At 44.7% G+C, this 22607-nt stretch overlaps 6 protein-coding genes across 6 annotated transcripts; 4 read left to right on the forward strand and 2 right to left on the reverse strand.

Annotated features, from left to right (window-relative positions):
• Window positions 1-4757: 4757 nt before the first annotated feature.
• LOC108072390 (aminopeptidase N) lies at window positions 4758-8964 on the reverse strand. Its single transcript, XM_070284213.1, has 6 exons — window positions 8463-8964; window positions 7339-7787; window positions 7115-7270; window positions 5609-7022; window positions 5073-5560; window positions 4758-5017 (listed from the first exon to the last, which is right to left on the reverse strand). Exons 1-6 carry the CDS (start codon window positions 8565-8567, stop codon window positions 4801-4803), a joined length of 2829 nt encoding a protein of 942 aa, XP_070140314.1. The 5' UTR covers window positions 8568-8964; the 3' UTR covers window positions 4758-4800.
• Window positions 8965-13421: 4457 nt separating this feature from the next.
• Window positions 13422-14019, forward strand: LOC108072287 (uncharacterized). The gene is made up of 2 exons (XM_017163355.3): window positions 13422-13581; window positions 13638-14019. The coding sequence occupies exons 1-2, from the start codon at window positions 13562-13564 to the stop codon at window positions 13900-13902; spliced, it is 285 nt and encodes a 94-aa protein (XP_017018844.1). The 5' UTR covers window positions 13422-13561; the 3' UTR covers window positions 13903-14019.
• Window positions 14020-14386: 367 nt separating this feature from the next.
• LOC108072288 (uncharacterized) lies at window positions 14387-14973 on the forward strand. The gene is made up of 2 exons (XM_017163356.3): window positions 14387-14545; window positions 14613-14973. The coding sequence occupies exons 1-2, from the start codon at window positions 14526-14528 to the stop codon at window positions 14875-14877; spliced, it is 285 nt and encodes a 94-aa protein (XP_017018845.1). The 5' UTR covers window positions 14387-14525; the 3' UTR covers window positions 14878-14973.
• A 2525-nt stretch (window positions 14974-17498) lies between these two features.
• LOC108072386 (uncharacterized) lies at window positions 17499-19993 on the forward strand. The gene is made up of 2 exons (XM_017163490.2): window positions 17499-17656; window positions 17730-19993. The coding sequence occupies exon 2, from the start codon at window positions 17733-17735 to the stop codon at window positions 19728-19730; it is 1998 nt and encodes a 665-aa protein (XP_017018979.1). The 5' UTR covers window positions 17499-17656; window positions 17730-17732; the 3' UTR covers window positions 19731-19993.
• A 303-nt stretch (window positions 19994-20296) lies between these two features.
• Rpi (Ribose-5-phosphate isomerase) lies at window positions 20297-21428 on the forward strand. The gene has a single exon (XM_017163381.3). It carries the CDS (start codon window positions 20505-20507, stop codon window positions 21351-21353), a length of 849 nt encoding a protein of 282 aa, XP_017018870.1. The 5' UTR covers window positions 20297-20504; the 3' UTR covers window positions 21354-21428.
• A 92-nt stretch (window positions 21429-21520) lies between these two features.
• Window positions 21521-22574, reverse strand: LOC108072311 (protein TEX261). Its single transcript, XM_017163383.3, has 3 exons — window positions 22382-22574; window positions 22019-22320; window positions 21521-21946 (listed from the first exon to the last, which is right to left on the reverse strand). The coding sequence occupies exons 1-3, from the start codon at window positions 22449-22451 to the stop codon at window positions 21722-21724; spliced, it is 597 nt and encodes a 198-aa protein (XP_017018872.1). The 5' UTR covers window positions 22452-22574; the 3' UTR covers window positions 21521-21721.
• Window positions 22575-22607: the final 33 nt, after the last annotated feature.

Below are 22607 nucleotides of genomic sequence, written 5' to 3' on the forward strand. Positions count from 1 at the left end.
GGGCTGGGAGGAGCCGGAAAGTAGCTAGAACTCGATTTGCACTGCCAAGGTCGTCGTGTCGTGTTTCCCTCCCCCTCCATCCCCCTTTTAGGGGCCCAATCAAGAGCTCGTTGAGGTGGTCAAGTGAATTATTGAGGCATGGGAGGGGTGGCTTGGGTTAACCTGCGGAGGAATCGAATTTGCATTAGCATCAAGTGGCTGACACTCTCAATATTTATAGAGGTGTTGTCGAGCGATTCCATTTCGATGATTGCTTATCGATCTCTCATCGAAATTAGCCATAATAATAATTATCCATTCAAGTGAATAAAATCGAAAGGTAAAGGGTTGAATGCTAACCTGGGAATAAATTTGATTAAAAGCGGAAAAGTGAAAGAGAAATAAATATATAATTAATAATTTAATTCCTATAAATTTAATCAAGAATCTACGTTAAAAATGTATTCCAGAGGGAGAGTTTTGCATTGCAAAAACTCCATTTCTCTCTTTTTGAGAAGGTACGTGAGCCGCTGTTAGCTAGAAAAATCACTAGAAACTTCTCTGGCATCCTTAAGGATCAAATTATCCTTGGATTACTTTTGTTTAAACTGCTTACAATGCACTTACACACACATAGACGCACAAAACTTACTAATAATGCCACTGTAGTGCCGCATATGTTGGCCAGATGGCGTCATACACACACAAATTCAAGCTCTACAAGAGAGGAAAGAGAACGGGAATTTTCTGTTGCAAGTTTTGCAGCAATAAAATATTTGCAATTTAATTAAATGAAATTAAACAATTCAGCAGCCTGCCAGCCAGGCAGCCAGCCAGCATTTGTGCAAACATGTGTGGCAATTGTGCTTGTGCTCGTAATCTAAATTTGTAAGTTGCCATCTCTTTGTGCCCTGTCCGTCCGTCTCCCTTGGCCGGACAAGTGCAAGTTTTTGGGTTTCTGCCCGGCCCAGCTTCCTACTTTTGTGGCAAAGTTTCTTCTTCCGAATGTCTCACAGCCTGGAGGCGCCAGCAAGAAATAGTTTTCACGTTCTATTTCTTTTAGAAAATTCAAACAAAAGTGCGGCGGTCCGGGGGACGGAAGCAATAAATGTAAAGTAAAGTAAGCAAAGTTTTCACTCTGATTATGATAAGGATAGGAGAGGGGGGTAGGTGGTCAGCAAATCGATTCGATTTCGGATTTGTGAATATACAACAGAGTCCGTCCGTGTCCAGTGCGTTCGCACAATCAAAACATGCTAGCCAGTGCAGAAATATATTTTGCATAAATATTTACGCAGGCCCAACCACCGAAGATCTGTGCAAAGTCAATAAAAAGGGGATTTTTGCATTGGCCAGAAAAGTTTTTAATGAATTTATTCTCCCTCTTTTCCAACAAACAATGAAAGCACCTACACAGAGCTCTAGCTGGCGTAATTTACGACATCAACAAAATGTAATACACAAGTTTAGACAATAAAAAACATCGACATCCCAATCGAAAGGCAAACACAGGCGAGCCAGGACCTAGGAAGAAACCAACAGGAAGAGCGGAGAAAGCCCAGGAACAATGGGGCAACAAAGCTGCCAAGGGGGCAAAACTCTTCACTAATTGAAATATATATTTCCGCATTCAAGTTGTGATTTCCAAAGAAAACTTCTTGGCAGGCGAGAGAGGTGAAAAGTGCAATGAATAGATTTTTAGGTTCATTTGCGGGGCTTTAAAATGCATTTCACAATGATGAATTCAAGAAGTTTTTCTGCTAAAGAGCTCAGCATGGGCAATTACTGGGGATTTTAGGGGAAAAATAAGCTTTTAGTGCTTAATTTTGCTTGTTGGTTAAATAAAAGAGTTCTAGAGTTCGTTAATGCGCCAGAGTCTAATAATATTATTGTAGTTAGTATTAAAATCTAGTAAATTTAATTTTAAAATGCAACAACTAGATAAATCTTAAAAACCATTGTATTCAAATCACATTCATTTATGAAGCACAAACCCTTTGACTTTCTCTTACCTGCTCCACCTGCTCCATTTCCTGGGCCATTGTAATCACGTTTGTCGCTCTCCTTGGGAGCTGCAATTGGCCTGATTGCCGGGCCAGGGCACACACAGAGAGCATAATCGACAATCGGTTGGCAGGAATTGATAATCCAAACACTCCAATTGAATTGCAATTGCAGCTACACACAAATAATTTGTCTCGCTTAAGCGGGGCCACGACGAGGCGGGGCTCCGATGGGGCTACTAAGCATGTCGCATTCAATTAGGGCTAATTAGACCATTTTCCATTTTGCAAACGGACAGCGGCGAAGGCCTGCCACGTGCACAGAAACCCAAGTCCACACAGAGATACTCCCACTCCCTCTTCCACATAACCGACAGCCGAAAGATACTCCCACAATCGGCGAGGCACGCATACAGAAATTCAATTTTAATGCGGCTATTACATAATTTGATCCCTGCCCTGCTCAGACACTGAATGCATATTAATTAACGTTCGAAATTTGATTGTGTGCCAAAACTGCAGCAGCAGCTGGAGCAAGGATCAACCGCCCAAGAAGCCGTTGGATTTGGATTACCAGTAGCCCAGCTGAAAATACCAGAATTATGCTATACCCGAGGCATTTGGACATTCAAAAGAGCTAACCAAGCATAAAACTTGCCCACAAATTACTTGCATACATACTATGGCGCCCGAGAGCACTGGAGCCATAAAAATACATACACTTCTTGAAGAGAGAAATGGCAGAAATATTTAAAAGTAGGGAAAATTTAAATTGTGAAAAAATCCCTACAAATTTATAAGGATGTCAGATATACAAAAATTTATTTGTAAATTTTAAAATTAAAATTAATTCAGGAGCTTATTATAAGGCTTTTTCCAGATATCCTTTGTAATTATGGTTTTCCAGACCTTTTACAAAATTCACTTACATAAAACAATTTTCTTGTTGAAAACCAATAACTTATTCTTTGATATTTCCCAAAAGCCAATACATAGTTTAATTTTTAATTTAATATATATCAGATTTATAAATATTGAATTTCTAGATATTCCATAATTTTTCGCTGAATACAGAATTCACAGATTTTTATTTTTTGAAGGATGCATAATTCCCGCCATTAATTTGACATTTGAGCGATTTTTAATAGTCTCACTCGCTCGGACTCTCCTCTACTGAAAGCATTCGGGATTCAATTAATTTGTGATAAATAAATAAGCAAAAAGTAGCACTAAAAATGCCAATGTCCAAGCGTAAATATTTAACATGCAATAATCCGGCAGCCAGCAGTCGGCAGTCCGTTTTCAGTGTCTGTTCGAGCCTGTTCTACACGCGCATCAGGCTGGCATCACATTTAATTAATTTAATAACCGCTTTTAACAAGCATTAATAGCGTTAATTTTTCTGACAGGGCCACTTTTCATTTGCATTTCCCAGCAAATATGTATATAGAGCGATGCATACGAAATGCACATACGCATGGATTCTCTTTGTGGTTTCAATTATGGGTCATCAATTGATTGATTCGCAGTTTTATTTGCTTGAAAGAGTCCAAGCGGGGGAATTTTCCTAAAGGTTTTTTCAGACTTGGATGGGTGGATGTTTATAATTACGAAAATGCAGAGTTTTTTGAGAAAAATTAGACTTAAAATTTCAAATTAATAACTAAAGAACTTGAAAGTAGTATTAAATTAACAGTTGTTAAGGATTTTCCTTCAGATTTTCTAAGTAATAGTATGTAATTTAATTTTTATAATATTTTTATTGAAGAGTAGATTATGCAAGGGCTTACCTATAATTAATTTAGGGGAGTGTATCTTAGTTTCTCTTCAATTCAAGAACTGTCTGGATAATTATATTAATTTCCAATACACTTTGTCCATCTGCTAAGCTCTCAATCTCATTAAGTTTGCTCTCCAAGCCCTCCTTCAGGCGATTGTCATCTGAAAGCCAGCAAAGTATCCAGTCCTAAAGTCAATTGTTTGTTAGTTCCTGCAAGTTGAAGTGGCTGTGAATGCAAGATTATTGCATAAGCCATCATAATAGTGGCCAATTGACAGATAGTTTGGCTCGAGTGACGCCCTAAGTCTCAACACAATCCATTAACCCCTCCTCTCTCTCTCTCCTGCCACGTCAATTACAGGCGATTAATTTGCCTAATTGGCAGTCAGCCGTGAAGATCCCCGCCTCGATCTGTACACCAGCTTCGGCTTCAGCTCCCTGACAGCAGCTGGGAGCTGGGATAACTAAATGCTGTTGTTGGGGCCGCCATTTCCATGTTCTTTCCACATGTCGTCATCGTCATCGTCATCGGTGGATGTGGAAATGGCACTGAGGATGAGTACATATTTTGACAGACCCGTGTAAACGTCAAATGCCGGCAGAGGGAATCCGAGGAAAACGGAAAATGGAAAACGGAGGGACCCAAAACAAAGGAGCACTGTGTGCTGCAGATGGATAGTGTCGGTGTGTGTCCCGTGTCAGGCAATCCACCAGTCAAAGTCCTGACAGGACCCGTTTCTGACAGCCACGCTGGCCTCCTCAAGGCCCCAAAGCCCACTGCCCGCTGCTCGCATTCCTTTCAATGGTGGCTCCAAGATTTCATCGCCATTGCCTTAATTAATACCAAGAACATGGAACTTGACAGCTGCTTGCAGCCTCAGCTTGAGGTCCGTGTGGCGTTAGGAGGAGGTGACACAGGTGCCAAGCCAAGCAATCCTTTTGAAATAAGTCCATACAGATAGAGAGATGCAAACTCAAGGGGATATAATTACAAAAAATATGTCAGCATTTAATGAAATGTTTAAAAAAGTTTAAAGTTTAAATATGCTTCCTCAAAGCCCGACTAAAATCCCCGGCGCAATCCTCTTGCCATTGCTGATTTATGCTGGCCAGATCGAGGGCTTCCTTGAGGGGTTTCTTGAACGGCTTGATATCCTTCAACTGATCATTGAGTTCCTCCAATACCTTAGATTCCTTAACCTGTCCAACCAATCGAAGCAGCAGGCTTGTAAGCTCCTTCTTCTTAAACTTTTCACTGCCAAGAATGTCAGAATAATTATTTATTCAAATATAAAGTCGCCAAAACTTACCCTATGACTTTCGCATGGCTCAGGATATGGTTAGTTGTCTGGGAAGTCAGGTAATCCCCACTTAAAGCTGTCTTTACCGCAGCCAGAAAGCAATTCTTGACGGCTTTCTCTTTTGATCCCAAGGTTAAGTCCAGAAATTCCTTCAAATGATTAAAATCCCGACTGCAGCCAAGAGCAGAGGCCCATATAAGTTGCTGAGCATCATTAGTGGCATTCTTAAAGAGTCCCAGCACCAATTGGAACTCTACCTCCCCGCCTTCTCTGAGAAAGGAACAATAGACCAGTTCCCTAAAATCGGAGGGTAGCTCCTGTCGGGATATCGCCAGTGCCTTGGCCTGCTCGACGCAATCATCCACGTGGTAGTGGCAGGCCTGAGTGTACGCAAATCTCTGGAAGGATATCTCGTTGGTGGCTGGCTTGGTCTTTGATATGATTTCCAGCTTTGAGAAGCGTTTGTACAATGGTGAGATTAGCTGTTGCATGTAGACCTAAAAGGGAATATTTTAATTTAAGAAAATTCTTAAAACGTTTCTTACTTTGAAATCATTCTTGTCCTGGCCACTCAGCAAAGCTCCCAGTTCGTTTAATAATGCTAAGGCTCTCTTCCAAGGCAGATCCTCCGTCTCCTTCCTTAGATACTCCAAAACATCGAAGGCCCATTCGTAGCTTTGAATTCGAACAGAAGCCAAGGCCATCATATCATCTATCAACTGAGCCCTGTTCAGTTTGTGAATTCCACCAAACTTGGCATCACCCTTGAGACTCTGTTTAATCAGGCGCCAGTTGTGCTCGTCGTAGTTAACCCTGAATATGGAGCTAACCTGTGGGTTAACAAGCAGCCATTCCTGGGCACTTGGGGGATCCGGCAGTGTCAGAACTTCTTGGGTCTTTCCAGGACATTCCAGGCTTGCCTGTGGTATAGTTTTCTCAAAATCAGGCAGGCCTTGTCTGACGAAACTTAGAGGTATCCACCAGCAGGTGGAGTTCCCCTCAGTCTCCTTTCCCCTATAAAACCTGGTTTGATTGAGGGCAACCGTGCCTGTTTTGTAATCCCTGATGAGGGTGACCAGGGGATAGCCACCTTGAAGGGTCCACGTGTCCATGGCTCTACTCAGGTTAAAGTCTGCAGAGATAACCTTTTCTTGTTGAGCAGCCTTCTGCATGGATTCCCATAGATCCGCCTGAACCACATTCCCCAAAGCGTGCTGTTTTAGAAAAGAACGAATGCCCTGGAGAAAGGCATCCTCTCCCAGCACCTTGTGCAGCATCCTGATCATCAACGATCCCTTCTGATAGACGTAATCCGAGAACTGCGCCAAGATCTGGCCAGGATCACGTACCTCCTTCGAGATGGCTGTCATTGAACCAAACGAGTCTTTGGCAAAAAAGTTCCCTAGATCCTCGGCAATCATTGCCTCTCCTTTTTTCAACTTTGGCTGCAGAGCATCCATGGCCAGGTAGGAAAAATAGGTAGAAGGTCCCTCCTTCAGCCAGAGATCGTTCCACCACTTCATGGTCACCATATTCCCGAACCACTGATGCGCGTACTCATGGCCGGCGGTAAAGGTATTCGAATCCTTCTTTACCTGCAGATCGTCATTGGGGTTAATGGCCAAATTAAACTGATTGTAGGTGACCAGGCCCCAGTTTTCCATTGCAGTAAATCGGTGCGTGGGAACAACAAACTGATCGATTTTCGCCAGCGGGAAATTAAGCTGGAAAAGTTCCTCGAAGAAGGTGATTAATTTGGGTGCCATTTCCAGGAATTGCATTTCTTTATCCAGCAGATCTGGCTGTATCCAGTTACGGAAAGTTACTTTGTTGTGAGGGGTTTGCTTATCGGCAGTTGTGGTTCTATTCGGCAGATCATGAACGGCATAGGCCACTAGGTAAGTGGAGGTCCTTAAGAGCGTTTCGTGCTGACACCAAATATAGTGGTCAAGGGTTTCGCTGGGAAAATAAAGTAAAGAATAATGCAGGGATCGCTGGAATCCTAATCTCCTAATCCTAATCTGGAGATCCTAGAGATCCCATTTACTTACTGCTCTTGGCATCCCACAATTGGCATGTTACTCAATCCCGTGTAGTTTGTATGATATCCCAGGGTAACATTAAAGGTAGCCTTCCAGGAGGGTTCATCGAAACAGGGGAAGGCTTGACGAGCGAATGTTGGTGAAAATTGTGTCACCGCTAGGTTACTTTTGTAAATAAATATAAAATAGTTAATTAGTCTCAATATATACCCCATGAGTATATTTAAACTTACAGAACTTGCTTCGTTTTCGCATCCGTATAGGAACTGTTGTAGTAACCCGAATCCGATTTATTCAGGCTTGCCCCAAAATGCATTTCCAGCTGGTAAACCTTGCCCTTGTCCAGTTCCCGACACAAGTGCAGGGTGTAGAACTCGTAAAGATCATGGGTTTCTATGCTGGTCACACAGTTTTCCTCCTGGAAAGAGCTCACCGTGGTCCGTTCCTCATCTATCTTTAGATCTTTCACATGAAGGGTGATGTTCCTGGTAGATTCTCGTGCCAGCAGATGGATTCTCACCAGGCCCTCGAATCGGAGTTCATCCATGTGGGTGAGAATCCGTAGATCATAATGCTGAGGCTCCAAGGCACTGGGCAGGCGATAGTCTTCATATACAGCAAGGATCAAGGGAACTATAGTCAGCAGGAGGAGCCAGAATAGTTGGCTGAGCAACCTCATTCTCTACAAATTGAATATAATATATGTATATTAGTATTTTTTAATTTTTTCAAGCATGTTGTCAAGGGTTTTGAGGGGCGGCTCAACATGTCTCATCAAAATTAGGAAATATCATGTCCCTCCGCCTCCTCAACCGCCCTGCCGCGAGGTGTGCCCCCTGTCCTGGAGCAACCGGTGGAAGCTCCGCATAATAGAGGTGTTCAGTAGACTCCAGCAACGCTACTGCCTCTGGCGCCTGCGCCGGCTGCTCGGCGTAGCCTTCGATGAGAGCGCCTTCCAGGAGGGCACCCGTCAGGCTGCGGCCACCATGATGGAGGCAATACGCCTGTCCAACTGGATTTGCATACGGAGCTGCTGCACGGAACGTGGATCGGTGGACATCTACGGGCTGGCTCAGGGTCAGGGCAGCCACCGGTCTGTGGGTGACCTGATGCGCTTCCAAAGCCAACACCTGAGGCACGCGGTGCCCCTGAGAGTGGGCCGCCAGTGGATCGATGGACAGTGTTGTGTCCTGGTGGACATGCTGTTCGTTGGTCTGCGCAATCTCCTGGACTTTGATACCCAGGAGGAGCAGGCGGAGGTCTTTGAGCGGCTGCAGAACTTGCTCTCCGAGTTGCAGGTCCAGAGGATCGGCGAGCCCATACAGCGCTGTCTTGTAGTCACCGAAGTGGGACTTACCTTTTGCAAAAGGCTCAGGAACTTGGAGGAGGATTTCGAGGAGTTTTGTCGGAATCCCAGCAAAGGCGGCAACGACGATGGTTGGCTGGTGGACTCGTACCGCATGCACCACCTCAAGCTGATTAGCTTCAGTCCCGAAGCCCAGTGCCTGCGCGTTGTTGAGTTTCTGAAACCGGTTTAGCTGGAGCTGGAACTGGAGGTTGAGATGTACGTGAAGGTGTCGCCAATGAAGCACTCGATGTAATTGCATTAACGTGTGCGTATCGAGGGGGTTCATTGATCTAGCCGAATTACCCACTTATGGCAGAGACACTCCACACGTTGATCGTTGATGGTAGCCCGACTCGAGTCCGACGTAAACTGAGCGGCTGAGCGGTTAACTCCAAGTATTTATAGAATTTCTTTAGGAATTCTCAGTAATTTCTTTTGGCACTTTTTAAATCGAAAAATTAAGGATTGATTTGTACTGCTACCTTTGGGTTTTATAATATATATTTTGGGCTTTGAGTTTTTGTTTGTTTTTATATATTATTTAAGGAAATGATATTTTAAGTGTAGAGTTATTTGTCAAGACAAACTCCTTAACCCATGATGCACGCACATTTACACTCCAGATGCTTCTGTTCCTACTCCTGCTCCTACTCCTGTCCCTTCTCCTGCTCCTGCTGCTGCTCCACTGTGAAAGAGTAAACTATTTTTCGATGGCAAGCGGCAAAGAGCCAAGGATAAAGGAGACGAGGCGAAATCACGGCGTGTCGCTTTCGAATGGAAACATAAAAAATTGAGGGCTTAATTAAAAAGCAAAAATGTGCTGCGATTTTCCGCTTTTTTAACGCCAACAGCAGCAGCGCCAGCCATGGCCCTTGGCCCAGGACCCGTATTTATATCCCAGCTACGGGTCCCCAAAAAAAAAACGAGAAAAAACATTTTCCGGAACTCTCGCTCCTCTCTGGCTTGGAGGAAAAAGCAGTACTACAAGTGCAAAAACTACTTGCTGGCGACTTTTTATGTTCCGCATGTTCCTTGCAAGAAGTAGCAGTAGTAGTTTCCTTTCGAAATTTTCCCGGCCCGGCCTCATGTGTCTTTTTATTTCCTCTCCTCTCTCTCTCCCTTAGTTCCCTTACAAATTAAGCTTTTTCATTGCGTTTACTTTTTGTTATTCGCCGTTTTTGTTTTTGGCCAAGACCATGACTTTTGTTGTTAATTAAAGTTACGGCTAAAAACGAGCAACAACTCTCAAGTGCTCATTAAAATTGAAATGCGACGGCTGAAACACAAAGCCAGCAGGACCGAATGTGTGCCAAATAATGATGTTCCAGGACGACCAGCGACAACGACAACTACGACTACTAATGGGGATTTTGAAAGGTGGTGAGAGGAGGTATTTTCACATCCTTATTCTGGCAGAATTTTGCTTAAATTAGGGAGCACACAAATAGAGCTTTAAATGGTAAATATTTAATTTTAAATCAAATTCGATTAGGGTCTCCATCACTAGAGGATTTTCTTGTGAAAATTAAGGATAAACTTTCTTATGGGAAATTTTATAAATAGATTTAACAAACTAAACAGCTTTACAAATAAATAAATTCATAGAGATAGTCCCTAGAACTGCACAAAACATCCACATAAATCAAATTCTCTTTTATGAGAATTAACCCAAAAAATGAAAAAGGATACAATTTCCGGGCTATGTTAAATTTGTGTTCTTATGGCAAATGGACTGTCCAAGAACTGGCTTTGGCAGCACACTTTAACCACGAAACCTTCTGGAGTCATTTGTATACTGAGAGTCCGGGTCCATATATAAATATGCAGTACTCTCCGCCAGAATCAGGGCAATTGCAGGGCTTTAAAGTGCTCCTTGGCAGGCCACATAAATAAATGTTTGCACATTTACTTTACAAGGCTTCCACCGCCTCCTGCTTGCCCCTTTCGGTTACCAGCTACCAGTTTCCCGGATTGCGGGTGTTGTGTTCGCTTTGTTGCTCCCAGCACGTTCATAACTCAACTCCTGCTGCTGCTGCTGCAAGGATTGGAGGAGGATATGCCGGAGGTGTTGCTTTCCAGACGCTTTATTTACTTGCAATTCGATGCTCGCACAAATCCCGGGCAACTTTCGAACTGCATTGTTTCTTTGTTTCTTGCCGGCCCGCCCCGGCGATATTCTCCGGAGAGAGATTGCCATAACTTTGTATAGTGTAATGGCAATGCAATTGGATAAATTTGGCAGCCCGACGAGCTGAGCTAAGCTGAGCTGGGTTGCACCCATCACCAGGGGGAAGGGGGGGATCGAGGATACGCTGCTCCACCAATTGCCGAGCGCCGAGTCAATTTTCGGGCCAAATCTCATGGGCGGTCAAAACATCATGGCTATGGGGATGGGCATCTTAGTAGCTAACAGGAGGATTAGGATGAACTGCAGGATGCGGAAAGCGGGCTGCAGGCGAACTAACTGCAATCTAATTCTCAGGGGGGCAGAGGAGGTCCTTTATCGGCAAGGCTTGTGAGAGCCAGAGAGAGGGTACGAAGCGGAGAGAAGGGAATATTATTTTTGTAATGTCTTTAAAATTATTTAACCATAAAAGTTTTATTTTAAATGAAAAAACTTTAAAGTGATTAATTAAATTGTTTCCGTGTATAGTTTTTTCATTGTCATTTTGCATTTATTTGCATTTATTTGTTAAAGATTTCTGGTAAATGTTAATTATAGTATTATATTTCTATTACTATTAATATTTAAGGGAGCAGTGAATTAATAAACATTAATACAAATAAGGTACTTAAATAAGGTACTCCAATCCCAGCTCCACCTTGCGTTTGGAGGAGCCATGTCGTCCATCGTAGGGCTATAAGCTGAGCCGACAATGCACCAAGTGCGACACGGCCCCGGCTCCATTTTCAGGGCAGTTAGCAGAATGTCACGTAGCAAATGCGACAGCGTGGTCAACATAATGAATGGGGCGTGGGGTGGCCACCCACGAAATCTGCTGCTGCTGCTGCTGCCCCAACTCCTCCACCTCCTCCCATGAAGCCACCCGCGCGTGGAGTAGCAAAAGAGTTCAGCGCATACTGCAGGAGCCGTTGCAGGTGCAGCTATAGACGGCAAGTCATTTTTCCCTCGAAAAAGGTCTACAAACTTGGCTTTTTTCTAGACAAGAATATTTCTTACATGAAAAATAGCTGTGAAGAAGAAAAAATAGTAATTGTAATTGTAATTTTAAATATTTTAAGAATTTTAAGAATTTTAAGAATTTTAAATATTTTAAGAATTTTAAGAAATTTAAGAATTTTAAGAATTTTGAGAACAACTTCAAAAAACAGTTTTGAGACCAAAGCTTCTGTATATTTTGCTTTAATAAATTTGATATATCATTAGTATTGGTACAAATCAAGCTTAAACTACAAAAGCTTTCTCGGAAAGCCGAAGTTTGTATACCCTTACAGTAAGCCATTGGATCAAGGACCACACTTTGAATCAATCATAACTAAACCAAAAATGCATTAATTTGAAATCGGAAAACAGTTTTGTCTTACATTTTATTAGATTAACAATCTGCATTCTAAATTTACTATTTTAAAATTTCTAATTTTTTCACACTTTTTTAAGGGGTTACCCTTATCAAATCTGAGGGGAAAAAAATTTACAAAATTAAAAAAATTAGTTTTCTGTCAAACTAAGCTAGATTGATTCGGCTGCTGATGCTGATCAATAATATATATGATTTATAGGGTCGCAAATGACTCCTTCACTTTCTAACAGACTTCTGACTGAAATTATAATACCCAGGAAAGGTATAAATATATAAATTAAATCGTATTTAGTAATTTAAATTAAATTGCTACTTTTTGGCTCCAAAAGTTATCCAGCTGACACAGTACTGGCTGTAACGGCTCCCGTCTGTGGTATCCATTCCGTGTGTCTGGTGTCCACTGATTGCTCTGGCGGGCAATTGCAATAACCTTTGCTCATGTCGACCATGTCACGACATCTCCGACCAAAAAGGAAACCCCCGTCAGACTGTGTATGTGTGTGTGTGTGTGTTGGGTCTTCCCGCCTTCGAAAAATGTGTCGTCGATGTGCACGTGACATTTTGGGATGCAATTTGCAATTTGATTTTGTTCCCCAGAGAGAACTCCCTAGTCCCGGTCCCTATTCCTATCCCAATCCCGTGTCCTGTTCTCTATTCTTCGTTTGCCGTGCTTCTGGCCAAGTTGCAGTTTCAGTTTGTTGCCTAAGTTCAAGGATCAAATTGATTCCCTCGACGGGCAGCAGGTGTGAGCTGCAGGATGCGTCTTTGCATTGTTACACTTGACCAATTCGGATTGCAATTACACACCTGACTGTTTCCCCCCCTCCGCCCGTTTTGGAACATGACTTTATGGGATGAAAAGGCATAGTCCGCCTGACAGAAATTGCCGAACAACGATTTGTGTGTTGGCTTGGCCTTGTTTTTCCATCTGCCTTCTTTGTTGGCACCGCCACTTCTTTGTCTTTTTATTGTTTTGGCTGCCATGCGCTGTGTAGGGGGATTTTGTGGTGACTATTTGTTGACTTGGAGAAAGTGAAAGGGAGACAATTAGAAGCCAGGTGAATGGGAGGACACTGGGTTAATTGAAAGTATATTTTGCATTTCGTTTTAACATTCAATCAAAGGCTAAGAAAAGGCATTATAAACGTAGAGTTATAACAAAGTAAATTGTAGTTGTTTAAACCTGATGTTAAACTATCTCATCTGGATCATATACCCTTCCATCCCCACTTGTGCCGCCTCTGTAGCGTAAGTGGCAGCCATGTAGGGACGGCGGCTGATATGTACATCCCACGTCTGGAGGGTTCAACTCGCTCGATTGACCTTTGGTGAGTGGCAAATGGTGTTGAGTGTCAGTCTGCTGCTACATGCAGCTACTCAGCCTCAATTTCCCGCCCCCATTCCGAGTCCTGGGGCATTCGATTAGTCGTTGTTGGGGAGCCTAATTGAGGAGGCATCAAATCCGGCCTGGAGAAGTTTGTCAGCTGGCTTACATTAGTGTTGCCAATCACACACACCACACACACAGCAGTCTCATTAACATTTCCTTCAAAAAAACCCAAGAAGATGAAAAATTCCTCGAATTTGTAAGGGAACATCTCTTTCAAGGAACTTATTAATTATAACCCCATTTCCTTGCTAGCCTTGACTTGTTGAACCAACCCGATCTGCTGAAGTGCCCCTCGGGCAGTGCCGTCATTAACTTTTTGGTCAAGCCAATAAGCATTGAGATGGCCACCGCCGATCAGCTAATCATTGGAGCCAGGCGCCAGCGAATGATGGAGCTGTTCGAGAAGGATCGCGCCTGGGAGGCAGCCGAGCTGTCCCGCTTTGGCTTGAGCTGCATCAAGGCCCCGGACTGTTATCCCTGCTGCACGCGCTACGAGTGCTCAAAGGCGAAGCTGTAGCAACTCAAGAAGGGTTTTGAATTCTGGATTCTTAAATTTATTCGTCTATATGATAATGAATTTTGAAGGTGGAAATAGCTTTGGATAAAATTAAAACTATTGTGATTTGAATGAGAATGTATTGTTAGCTGTTGAATAGTAATACCCTTGCAGGGGTCCTTTAATTCCAGTCAGAAGCTGGTAAAGCAGTGAAGGAGTTATTTCCGACCCTATAAATCATATATATTCTTGATCAGCATCAACAGCCGAATCGTTTTAGCCATGTCCGGAGAGAAATAATTTTTTTTTATTTTTTTTCTAAATTTTATAAGGGGTTACATCGTTAAAATTGACAAAATTGGCAAAAATTTTAATTTAAAAATTCAGTATGCAGATTTTTTACCCTTATGAAAACCAACTCAGAACAGCTTTCTGTGTTAAAATTAATGCATCTTTGGCTTAGTTATGATAGATTCTCGATTCGGTACCCTGAGACCTGGGGCATTCCTTTTGTCATCGTTGGGGAGCCTAATTGAGGAGGCATAAAATCCGGCCTGGAGGAGTTTGTCAGCTGGCTTACATTAGTGTATCCAATCACAGAAGCACTGAGTTTTCTGTGCAGCTGTCTCACACTCACTAACAAGATGTACAGGTCCTGGAATTTGTAAGGCTTCTATTGGGAACATCTCTCGCAGGGAACCTTTTAATTGCGAACCCTATTTCATTGATAGCCTCTCTCTCCTGAACCAACCTGATCTGCTGAAGTCCCCTTCAGGAAGTGGCGTCATTAACTTTTTGGTCAAGCCGTTGGACATTGAGATGGCCACCGCCGATCTACTGATCGTTGGAGCCAGGCGCCAGCGAATGATAGAGCTGTTCAAGAAGGATCGCGCCTGGGAGGCAGCTGAGCTGTCCCGACTTGGCCTGAGCTGCATCAAGGCCCCGGACTGTTATCCCTGCTGCACGCGCTACGAGTGCGCAAAGTTGAAGCTTTAGCATCTCAAAAAGGAGTTTTAAATTTTCCAGTTTTACATTAATATTGTCCATTTGATTTATATTTTTGAAGGCGAAAATAGAAGAAAAATATCTGCATTTCTTCTTCATATTTATATGTCGTAGTTTAGTCTTTAGTTATGTATTTATTTTTATTCCACAAGCTTTTGCTATACAGGCTTTTAAAACACCTTTTTTGTGGTCGCGTTTTTGCGGTCAACTGTCGGCCGTGTAATAAATTGATTCTTTGGGCCTTGTCTGCGGCCATTAATCTATTTCCCGGGCAGGATGCGGCGCCACGCCCCCCCAAAGCTGGATTTGTTGTTTATTGTTTAATGAATGGCAGAGGCAAATTTCGGCCCCTTTGTTTTCGGAGATAAAACCCTTTTGGGGCGGATCGTGTTTTTTTTCGACCGAGGAGGGGAAGGGATTTGTGGCGAAACAAAACACAACTGATTATGGCAGCCAGAGGAGGCCGAAACTGAGGCCTAGCTCAATAGAAGAGCCACTTGCTCGGATTAATTGAAAGCCAAAAGAGCGAGTTTGGTTTCGAGAGGCTTTCCCGGCTTTTTTTTCTGGGACTCTTCTTCTGCGACCGCTCCTCCATCATCATTTGTCATTGTCAGCTAACGGACTGTGATGGCCCGCTCCATTTTGCACTATGATGAGATAAGAGTCCCCGGACCGGGAACACCACCTCCCATCCGATTTCGCTCAGTGCACTCGGCTGCACTTCCGCGCCGCACTCCTTTCCTGACTTTTCTTTTCCGTGTGCATTCAGCGATGCGCTAATCAAATTATAAATCGTGCCCATTGGAAAGTCGTTCGATGCAGGGCAGCCGGGATCGAGATTCGACATTGTCATCATCAGCAGCAGCATCAGCACGGGGCAATCATAACTCGCACAAAGGCCAGGACAGGCCATTTTCCCCACTTTTCCGGGTACTTTTCGAGGTGCGGCGGGGCGCCGTCGTAATGGCTGTCGTCGGGGCAGTTCCAAGTGGGTCGCCGGTCCATTTGCACCCCTCTCTCTTCGTCCTGAATGCTCGTTTTTATTCTTTTTTTCTCCTTTCGAAATATGTGGGAACCTATCAATGGGTACTCTTTAGAAAGGGAATATTGAAAGCACAGTTTTGTGTCCTTAAAATAAATAGAAAATACAAAAACTACAAGAAGTAATTGATTGAATTGAACTTTTCTGAAATATATTTTCAGGAAAGTCCACAGAAATCTCTAATTATTCAAAATCATTTTTAATATATTGAAGTGTACTGGATAAAGGTACTGTATGTACCGATTTTTCGAATGCTATCCCAGGCTCCAGTTTCCCTAGCTAAACCTACATACATCCTGCTCTCCTTTATAATGTTTTCCAACGAGTAATTGGGAAAAGGGCAATGAGTTTGGGCGAAACAAAAAGAAAGGATGGCTGTGCGGGGCTCAGGTGTTGGCCCGGAACATTTCACATGGGGCGCATTAAACAATGCCCATTTCTTTAATTAACAATTTGCATTTGCCGTGTTTCCCTCTGAATTTTTTTTTTTGTTCTGTTTGAACCCAACCCTTTTGCTGCACTTAATTGCTGTTTACTTTGGGCCCCGCTGTTGTTTTATGTGTTCACTTGCAATAATAGAGCTCCAATTTCCACATACAAACATATCGGGAGACGTGGCAGGAAGAGGAAAGGTGCAGAGAACCAGATATAATCACAAACTGAGGGGCATTCCTCTCGGCTTTGTGCAGCATCTTTCTTTGCTAATGACTCCAAAATCCCATCCAATCATGCAAACTGCTCGGAACTTTGTTTGTGGACTCTCTAGGACTCGCTCCCCTTGAGGCCGGAGATAGTAATTTATTTCTTAAAAAGTGAAATCCATTAACACAAATTCTTTGAGCCACCGTCCTCCCACTCTGGTAGTATCCTTTAACAGCTTGCTTGCTCCCCTGCTTCCGTATCTGACCATTCACGTGGCTCCCTGTGCTCCGGTTTTCCGGCTTTTCCGCCTTGGAAAGCAGCTAGAGAAAAATTGCAATCACCTTTGTGATTGTGCTCTGCCTTTCAGCTTTATCGCTTCGGCATTCAACAGTTCCCGCTTTTGTGCACTAAAAGTATTAAATTTCCTTCAAATATTCTTAGAGTTATATGTATGTGCATGTGTATGTATGTATGTGTGGGTGGGAATGCAACTCTGCAGTTCATTCCATTTAGTATGGGATTCCCCTTTTTCAGCTTTTCTGCTCATTGCCCACACGCAGTAAGTCATTTTAAAATGCTTTGATTTGGCAGCCCTTTATGGTATTTTCTGTGGCGTTTATGTTTAAAATGCCTGAAAAATGTGTTTTTTTCTAGGCATGCAACAGCTGTAGTGATCATAGATCAGTGATTCATAGAAAAAAAATAATCTATTTAATGATGATAATCTACATATAAAATGTGTATAAAAGCTGGGAAATAATCAAATTGGCTATAATTAATGAAAACTGCATTAGAGTGTCATATGGCTATCAGCAGAAATTACGTTACATTTTCTGAATTCTTAGATATTTCCAGAATATTAGAATATTAATACTAAACTGCAGTATTTTAAATAGAAAACAAGTTGGCAGTTTTTATTTAAAAAAATTATAATAAAGCGTAAGAGCTGAACTCCATTTAATTATTCGTTGCGATCAGAGAGAGTCCGATGATCGGACGCAGTGCTTAAATATATTTTCTGGAGTCAACAAAACTTAATTTGCAACGTAAGCATTTCGAGCAGCTGCTGAAGGAGAAAAACAAAGGGTAAACAAATAAACAAATCATAAAGTTTAAGAACGTTTTAAAGCTTCCGAAAATAAAACGTGATTTTTGACAGGTTATGAAGTTGTTGCTGATTTTGTGCGCTTTTAGCGTGCTCGCGGTGCCTGGGTACTCCGCCTCCTCCGGAGCAGGCGGAGCCATCCAACAGACCGTGGACATTATACGCTTTATCAAGGAGGTCACCCAGACGATCCTCCATTCCTGGAGCCTCATCGAAAAGCTGCCCGTGGCTGAGGTCACAGCGGGAGCTGTGATCTACGAGCACCAGCAGCGACTGCTCCAGCAAATGGAGGCTGTGAACGGGAATATCCGGCGACTGGAAGAGCAGCAGGCACTCAGCACTGCCTTGACCATCGAGACGCTGCTGCGAAAGACACGAGACCAGTCGTCGCTTCTCCATCGACTTGCGCAGCTGAAGAGCCTGATGAAACTCGTGGACATTCGCTACTCACAGCTGGGGGACTACGAGCAGCACAAGGACACCCTGGAGCCGAGCACGCTGCTCAAGTTCTCCCTCTGGAGCGTGGATCCCGCCCCCGACTCACTCTCCTCGCAGCTGGAATTGCTGGTTACCTGCCTCTACGGCGATGATTCCTTGGCCATCGACAGCCAGAATGACCACTCCCTACTCTCCGATCTCACAGCCAGCTTCGAGGCGGACCCCGAGCAGATGTGCCTGGGCCGGCAGTCGCCCCAGCAATTTGCCTACCATATCTTCTCCACGGCCGCCTTCACGGAGCTCAAGGGCTACGCCCTGATGGAGTACTCGTATATGGTGCTGCGTCAGCTTGGACGGGGTAACTTCACGCAGGAGCTGCAGCTGATGCGGGAGCACCACCAGCGGCGCTTGGCAGAGGCACAGCGGGTGCTGCATCAGGTAATGTCGAAGAGCGGACGCATCTACTGGCGCTGTGATCCAGGCGACCAGAAGCAGCATGTGGAGGAGAAGACCTACTCGCGCGTGACCCGCCTGCTGCAGGGCTTCGTGGAGAACGAGATCAACCTGAACGAGGGCCAGAACTGCTGGGGCACCTGCGATGATCACCACGACAGCAGTCCCACGGGCTGCTATCAGCCGGAAAATGAGCTCTGTGGCCAGCAGCCACCCTGCAAGGGGAGGCTCTACAACTGCGGCTTCGTCGAGTCGGATATGACCATCTGCCCGGCGTCCAATGACTCTGTGCGGCGGTACGAGTACATCTCCTTTGGTGATGGGCCCACACTGGGCGAAAAAGGGGACGGGGAGTGCAGGGCCAAGGCGGTGGAGCCCTCCTCCTGGTCGTACTGGCTCTTCTGGCGCTGCCACTACTGCTTCTGCCTGTGCGACGAGCCCGGTCCAAAGTCCGATCGCTACTTCAACCTGCGCGACTCTGTCTCGGATTTCGGGCGCAACAGGATCGTTACCGGTGTCAGGTTTGTGAAGCACCACCGCGTATTCCACCTGCAGCTGCAGCAGGGCGAGCTCCTGCCCCGCGGGGCCATTAATATCAGCTCCCTGGAATGGCAGCCCCTGGAGGAGCTCAACCTCACCGATTCGGATCTACGCGATGGCTACGACTATCACACTTTGAGTGCGGACAGCCGAGCCCTGGACCTGGATGAGATCGTGGGCAATGCCACGCACCACGTGGTCACCGGTGTACGTTTCCGTGTTCTCAACAAACACCTGAATCTCGAGGTGCGCTTCACTCCCTTTAACTTCTCTACTGGCCTCCTGGTGGAACCGCAAACGAAGAGCTATTGGCTGGGAAACACCAACGCGCAGCGCCAGAAGCTGATTGTGAAGGACGGTGGTCTGCCCACCGCCTCTGAGCTGCCGTCGCTGCCGCTATCTAAGACCAACCAGTTCATGGAGTTTACCAGCTCCAGCCGGGAGAAAGATGCGGCCCAGAACACAGTGCCCTTTGTGGATGTGCAGGAGGTGGTTCCTCAGCCGCCGGTTCCGCTTGTTGGCCTGGGAATCTATCACAAAGGGCGACCCGGCTACGGGGGTTTCTTTGCCCCCAAAGTGGTGACCTTTGATTTCTCCTCGAATCTGTTTGATTCTCTTAACTAAATGCTACCAATTTTGTGCTTTTATACTTGACCAAGGGGCCAGTGGCTCAAAGTGAGACAGATACAGGGAGTTAGCCTTAAGACAAGCCATTTAACTTGAACAAAAATTAAGAACTAAGAATCTGCCATAAGGTACATGAACCTATATTAACCATAAAACATTATTATAATCATTTCGAAGACTAAAAATAATGCTTATTATCATATATATTTTTATGTTCTTTCAACATTATTAATCATAAATAAATTGGCATTCAAGAGTCATGTTTTATTTTTTATTATTTACTATTTATTAGAGAAACCTCACCAGTCTAGATGATTTAGATAAGTTCTTAAGTCTATTTATTTTGAAAACCAAAGGCTTGGAACTTTCGCAATCTGCTAAGATTGCACACTATTTCCATAATTGCCTTGTGATATAAAATATTAAAAAGAAAAATTAAACAAGGGGCTTACGTGATTCTAATAAAACAAAGATCTGAGATCTCAATATAACAAAAACAAAGACAAAATGTACACAATTTCTCATTTATAAGAACGTCAAATTACCCTGTAAACTATATAAATATAGAATAAAACACAGAGTACAGTAGTTAACACCTTACACTTACCTGCAATAATTATTTTTTGAAATTAACGTTCCGTTGTCGCGCTTACGTTGCACAAACGTAACGGACGCAGCGGTGAGAAATCCCTAGCGCATCACCTCGTCTGCTCCTCAGAGCTTGATCTCAATGTCAATTGAAGTTGGAATTGAACGCCGATTGCTAACCACATGTTATCGGAGCTTTTGCGTCGCAGCGTCCAGCGACCTCAGTTCCTCCTCATCCAACATCTGAGCGAAAGACTACTCTTAACCGGGGCAACCGCACTTTACTCACAAGCCCGCGACAAGATGACTGACGACATTGCCGTAGATGCTGCCAAGAGGACGGCGGCTCGCACAGCCGTGGACCAGTGGGTGACCGAGGACACCAAGATCCTGGGCATCGGCAGCGGCTCCACCATCGTGCATGCCGTCCAGCGGATTGCGGAACGCAGGTGGAAGGAGGGCGAGCTGGCGGATCTCATCTGTGTACCCTCGTCTTACCAGGCGCACCACCTGATCTTGGACTACAACCTAAACCTGGGCGACCTGGACAGGAATCCCAACATAGATGTATCCATCGACGGAGCCGACGAGGTGGACCGGAAAATGGTGCTGATCAAGGGCGGCGGCGGCTGTTTGCTGCAGGAAAAGGTGGTGGCCAACTGCGCCAAGCATTTCATTGTGGTGGCCGACTACACCAAGAACTCTGCCCGCCTGGGCGAGCAGTGGTGCCGGGGCATACCCATTGAGGTGGCCCCCATGGCCTATGTGCCAATCAAGCTGCAGATTGAGGCGCTCTTCGGAGGCGAGGCCTCGCTAAGGATGGCCAAGGTCAAGGCTGGACCAATTGTGACCGACAATGGTAACTTCCTGATGGACTGGAGGTTCATTGCCAACCGGGAGTACGACTGGGCCGAGGTCAACACGGCCATCACCATGATACCCGGCGTCCTGGAGACGGGTTTGTTTGTGAATATGGCCCACAAGTGTTACTTTGGCATGGCCGATGGCACGGTCAAGGTCCAGAATAGGTAGACTGGCACTTATTCTCCTTTTTCCTTATATATCTATTACGTTTTCCTGAATAAAGTTGTGAGCAGTCATTTCCAAGGCTCTATTTTGCATTAAATGGTTTAAATTCGAGCTTTTCTGGCCTCCAGGACCTGCCTTGGGTCTTTCCAGTCAATGAATCGAATGGGAAGTGTGCGATATCATTCGTTTATCACAATTTATTGTAAATGGAGCTACTTAAAAGACATGGTAACACTCCAATTTCAGTTTCCTTTTACAAAATAAACAAAATATCGTCGTGTCTGTGTGTGTGTGTGGTGGTGTGACTACAAAAATAAATTTAAACAATAAATAAACTACTGAACACACCTATCATCGGATGGACTGTAATCCTAGAAGGACTTCTTGCTCCGTCCTGGGAGCACGGTCTCCTTCAGATACTGGAACAAAGAGAGCAGTCCCTGCTTCTTGTTCCGCGAAAAGTAATTGCTGACCACGTCGGGACTGCGCCGGCTCTGGTCGCTGACGGTGGTGGGCAGGACGCTGTCGTTGGCGCTGAGCGAGACGAACAGGGCAAAGGGCACGATCCACATGCAGATGGTGAAGTAGGCCAGGACCTGGTTGAATAAAGAAATAAATTATACTGGGAAAAGTAGGTAATGACCCCCTCTCCCGATATATCCACTAACCTGCGTAAAAGGCACATACACGCTGGTGAAATACTGAAAGGCCAGAAAGTGATTGACCACCAGCATGGCCAGGGAGCCCAGCAGGGGCAGCGACAGCAGGCGCACAAAGGGGAATCCACCCATGATGGCCAGGTGGAAACCCTGAGCCACGAAGCCGCAGATAATCATGCTCCAGGGCAGGTCCTCGAACAGCATCAACAGGATGTACACGAAGATGGTGAAGCTAATCATGCCCAGAATGCACTTTCGCGCCGCCGTGGTGTACTCCTCCGCCAACTCTGCCAGGTAGTAGAGGCCGGCCACTGAAAGAAAAAAGAGTAGACGTTGGCACCAAACAAAGACGGCGGCGGCGGGTGGCCTCACCTATGGACAGGGTGAGGAACACTATCTGTATGCCCAGGGACACCCAGCCCAGAATGTAGAGGAAACCCATGATGTGTACTTTAGCCGGAGAATCGGACTATATAATAGGGTATATTATATATTTGTATGTATTATATAGAGGCGGCTCCAATCGGCCGACAAAACAAAACAAACCGATTGGTGTGGCTTCAGGGAGGGAGCTACAAAACGCTGGTCCCTCTGCTTC

The sequence above is a fragment of the Drosophila kikkawai genome, chromosome 2R (assembly GCF_030179895.1).
Source record: "Drosophila kikkawai strain 14028-0561.14 chromosome 2R, DkikHiC1v2, whole genome shotgun sequence".
NCBI lineage: Eukaryota > Metazoa > Arthropoda > Insecta > Diptera > Drosophilidae > Drosophila > Drosophila kikkawai.

What these genes read in the sequence shown, in the direction of transcription:
- LOC108072311 (XM_017163383.3), bottom strand. Translation starts at nt 22,451, where the DNA reads ATGGGTTTCCTCTACATTCTGGGCTGGGTGTCCCTGGGCATACAGATA. An exon ending in GTTCCTCACCCTGTCCATAG is followed by an intron (nt 22,321 to 22,381) that starts GTGAGGCCACCC and finishes TTTTTCTTTCAG; the next exon opens with TGGCCGGCCTCTACTACCTG. An exon ending in TGTATGTGCCTTTTACGCAG is followed by an intron (nt 21,947 to 22,018) that starts GTTAGTGGATAT and finishes TTATTCAACCAG; the next exon opens with GTCCTGGCCTACTTCACCAT.
- LOC108072386 (XM_017163490.2), top strand. Translation starts at nt 17,733, where the DNA reads ATGAAGTTGTTGCTGATTTTGTGCGCTTTTAGCGTGCTCGCGGTGCCT.
- LOC108072390 (XM_070284213.1), bottom strand. Translation starts at nt 8,567, where the DNA reads ATGCGGTACGAGTCCACCAGCCAACCATCGTCGTTGCCGCCTTTGCTG. An exon ending in GCGAAAACGAAGCAAGTTCT is followed by an intron (nt 7,271 to 7,338) that starts GTAAGTTTAAAT and finishes TATTTACAAAAG; the next exon opens with TAACCTAGCGGTGACACAAT. An exon ending in ATTGTGGGATGCCAAGAGCA is followed by an intron (nt 7,023 to 7,114) that starts GTAAGTAAATGG and finishes TTATTTTCCCAG; the next exon opens with CGAAACCCTTGACCACTATA.
- Rpi (XM_017163381.3), top strand. Translation starts at nt 20,505, where the DNA reads ATGTTATCGGAGCTTTTGCGTCGCAGCGTCCAGCGACCTCAGTTCCTC.
- LOC108072287 (XM_017163355.3), top strand. Translation starts at nt 13,562, where the DNA reads ATGAAAAATTCCTCGAATTT. An exon ending in ATGAAAAATTCCTCGAATTT is followed by an intron (nt 13,582 to 13,637) that starts GTAAGGGAACAT and finishes TTTCCTTGCTAG; the next exon opens with CCTTGACTTGTTGAACCAAC.
- LOC108072288 (XM_017163356.3), top strand. Translation starts at nt 14,526, where the DNA reads ATGTACAGGTCCTGGAATTT. An exon ending in ATGTACAGGTCCTGGAATTT is followed by an intron (nt 14,546 to 14,612) that starts GTAAGGCTTCTA and finishes TTTCATTGATAG; the next exon opens with CCTCTCTCTCCTGAACCAAC.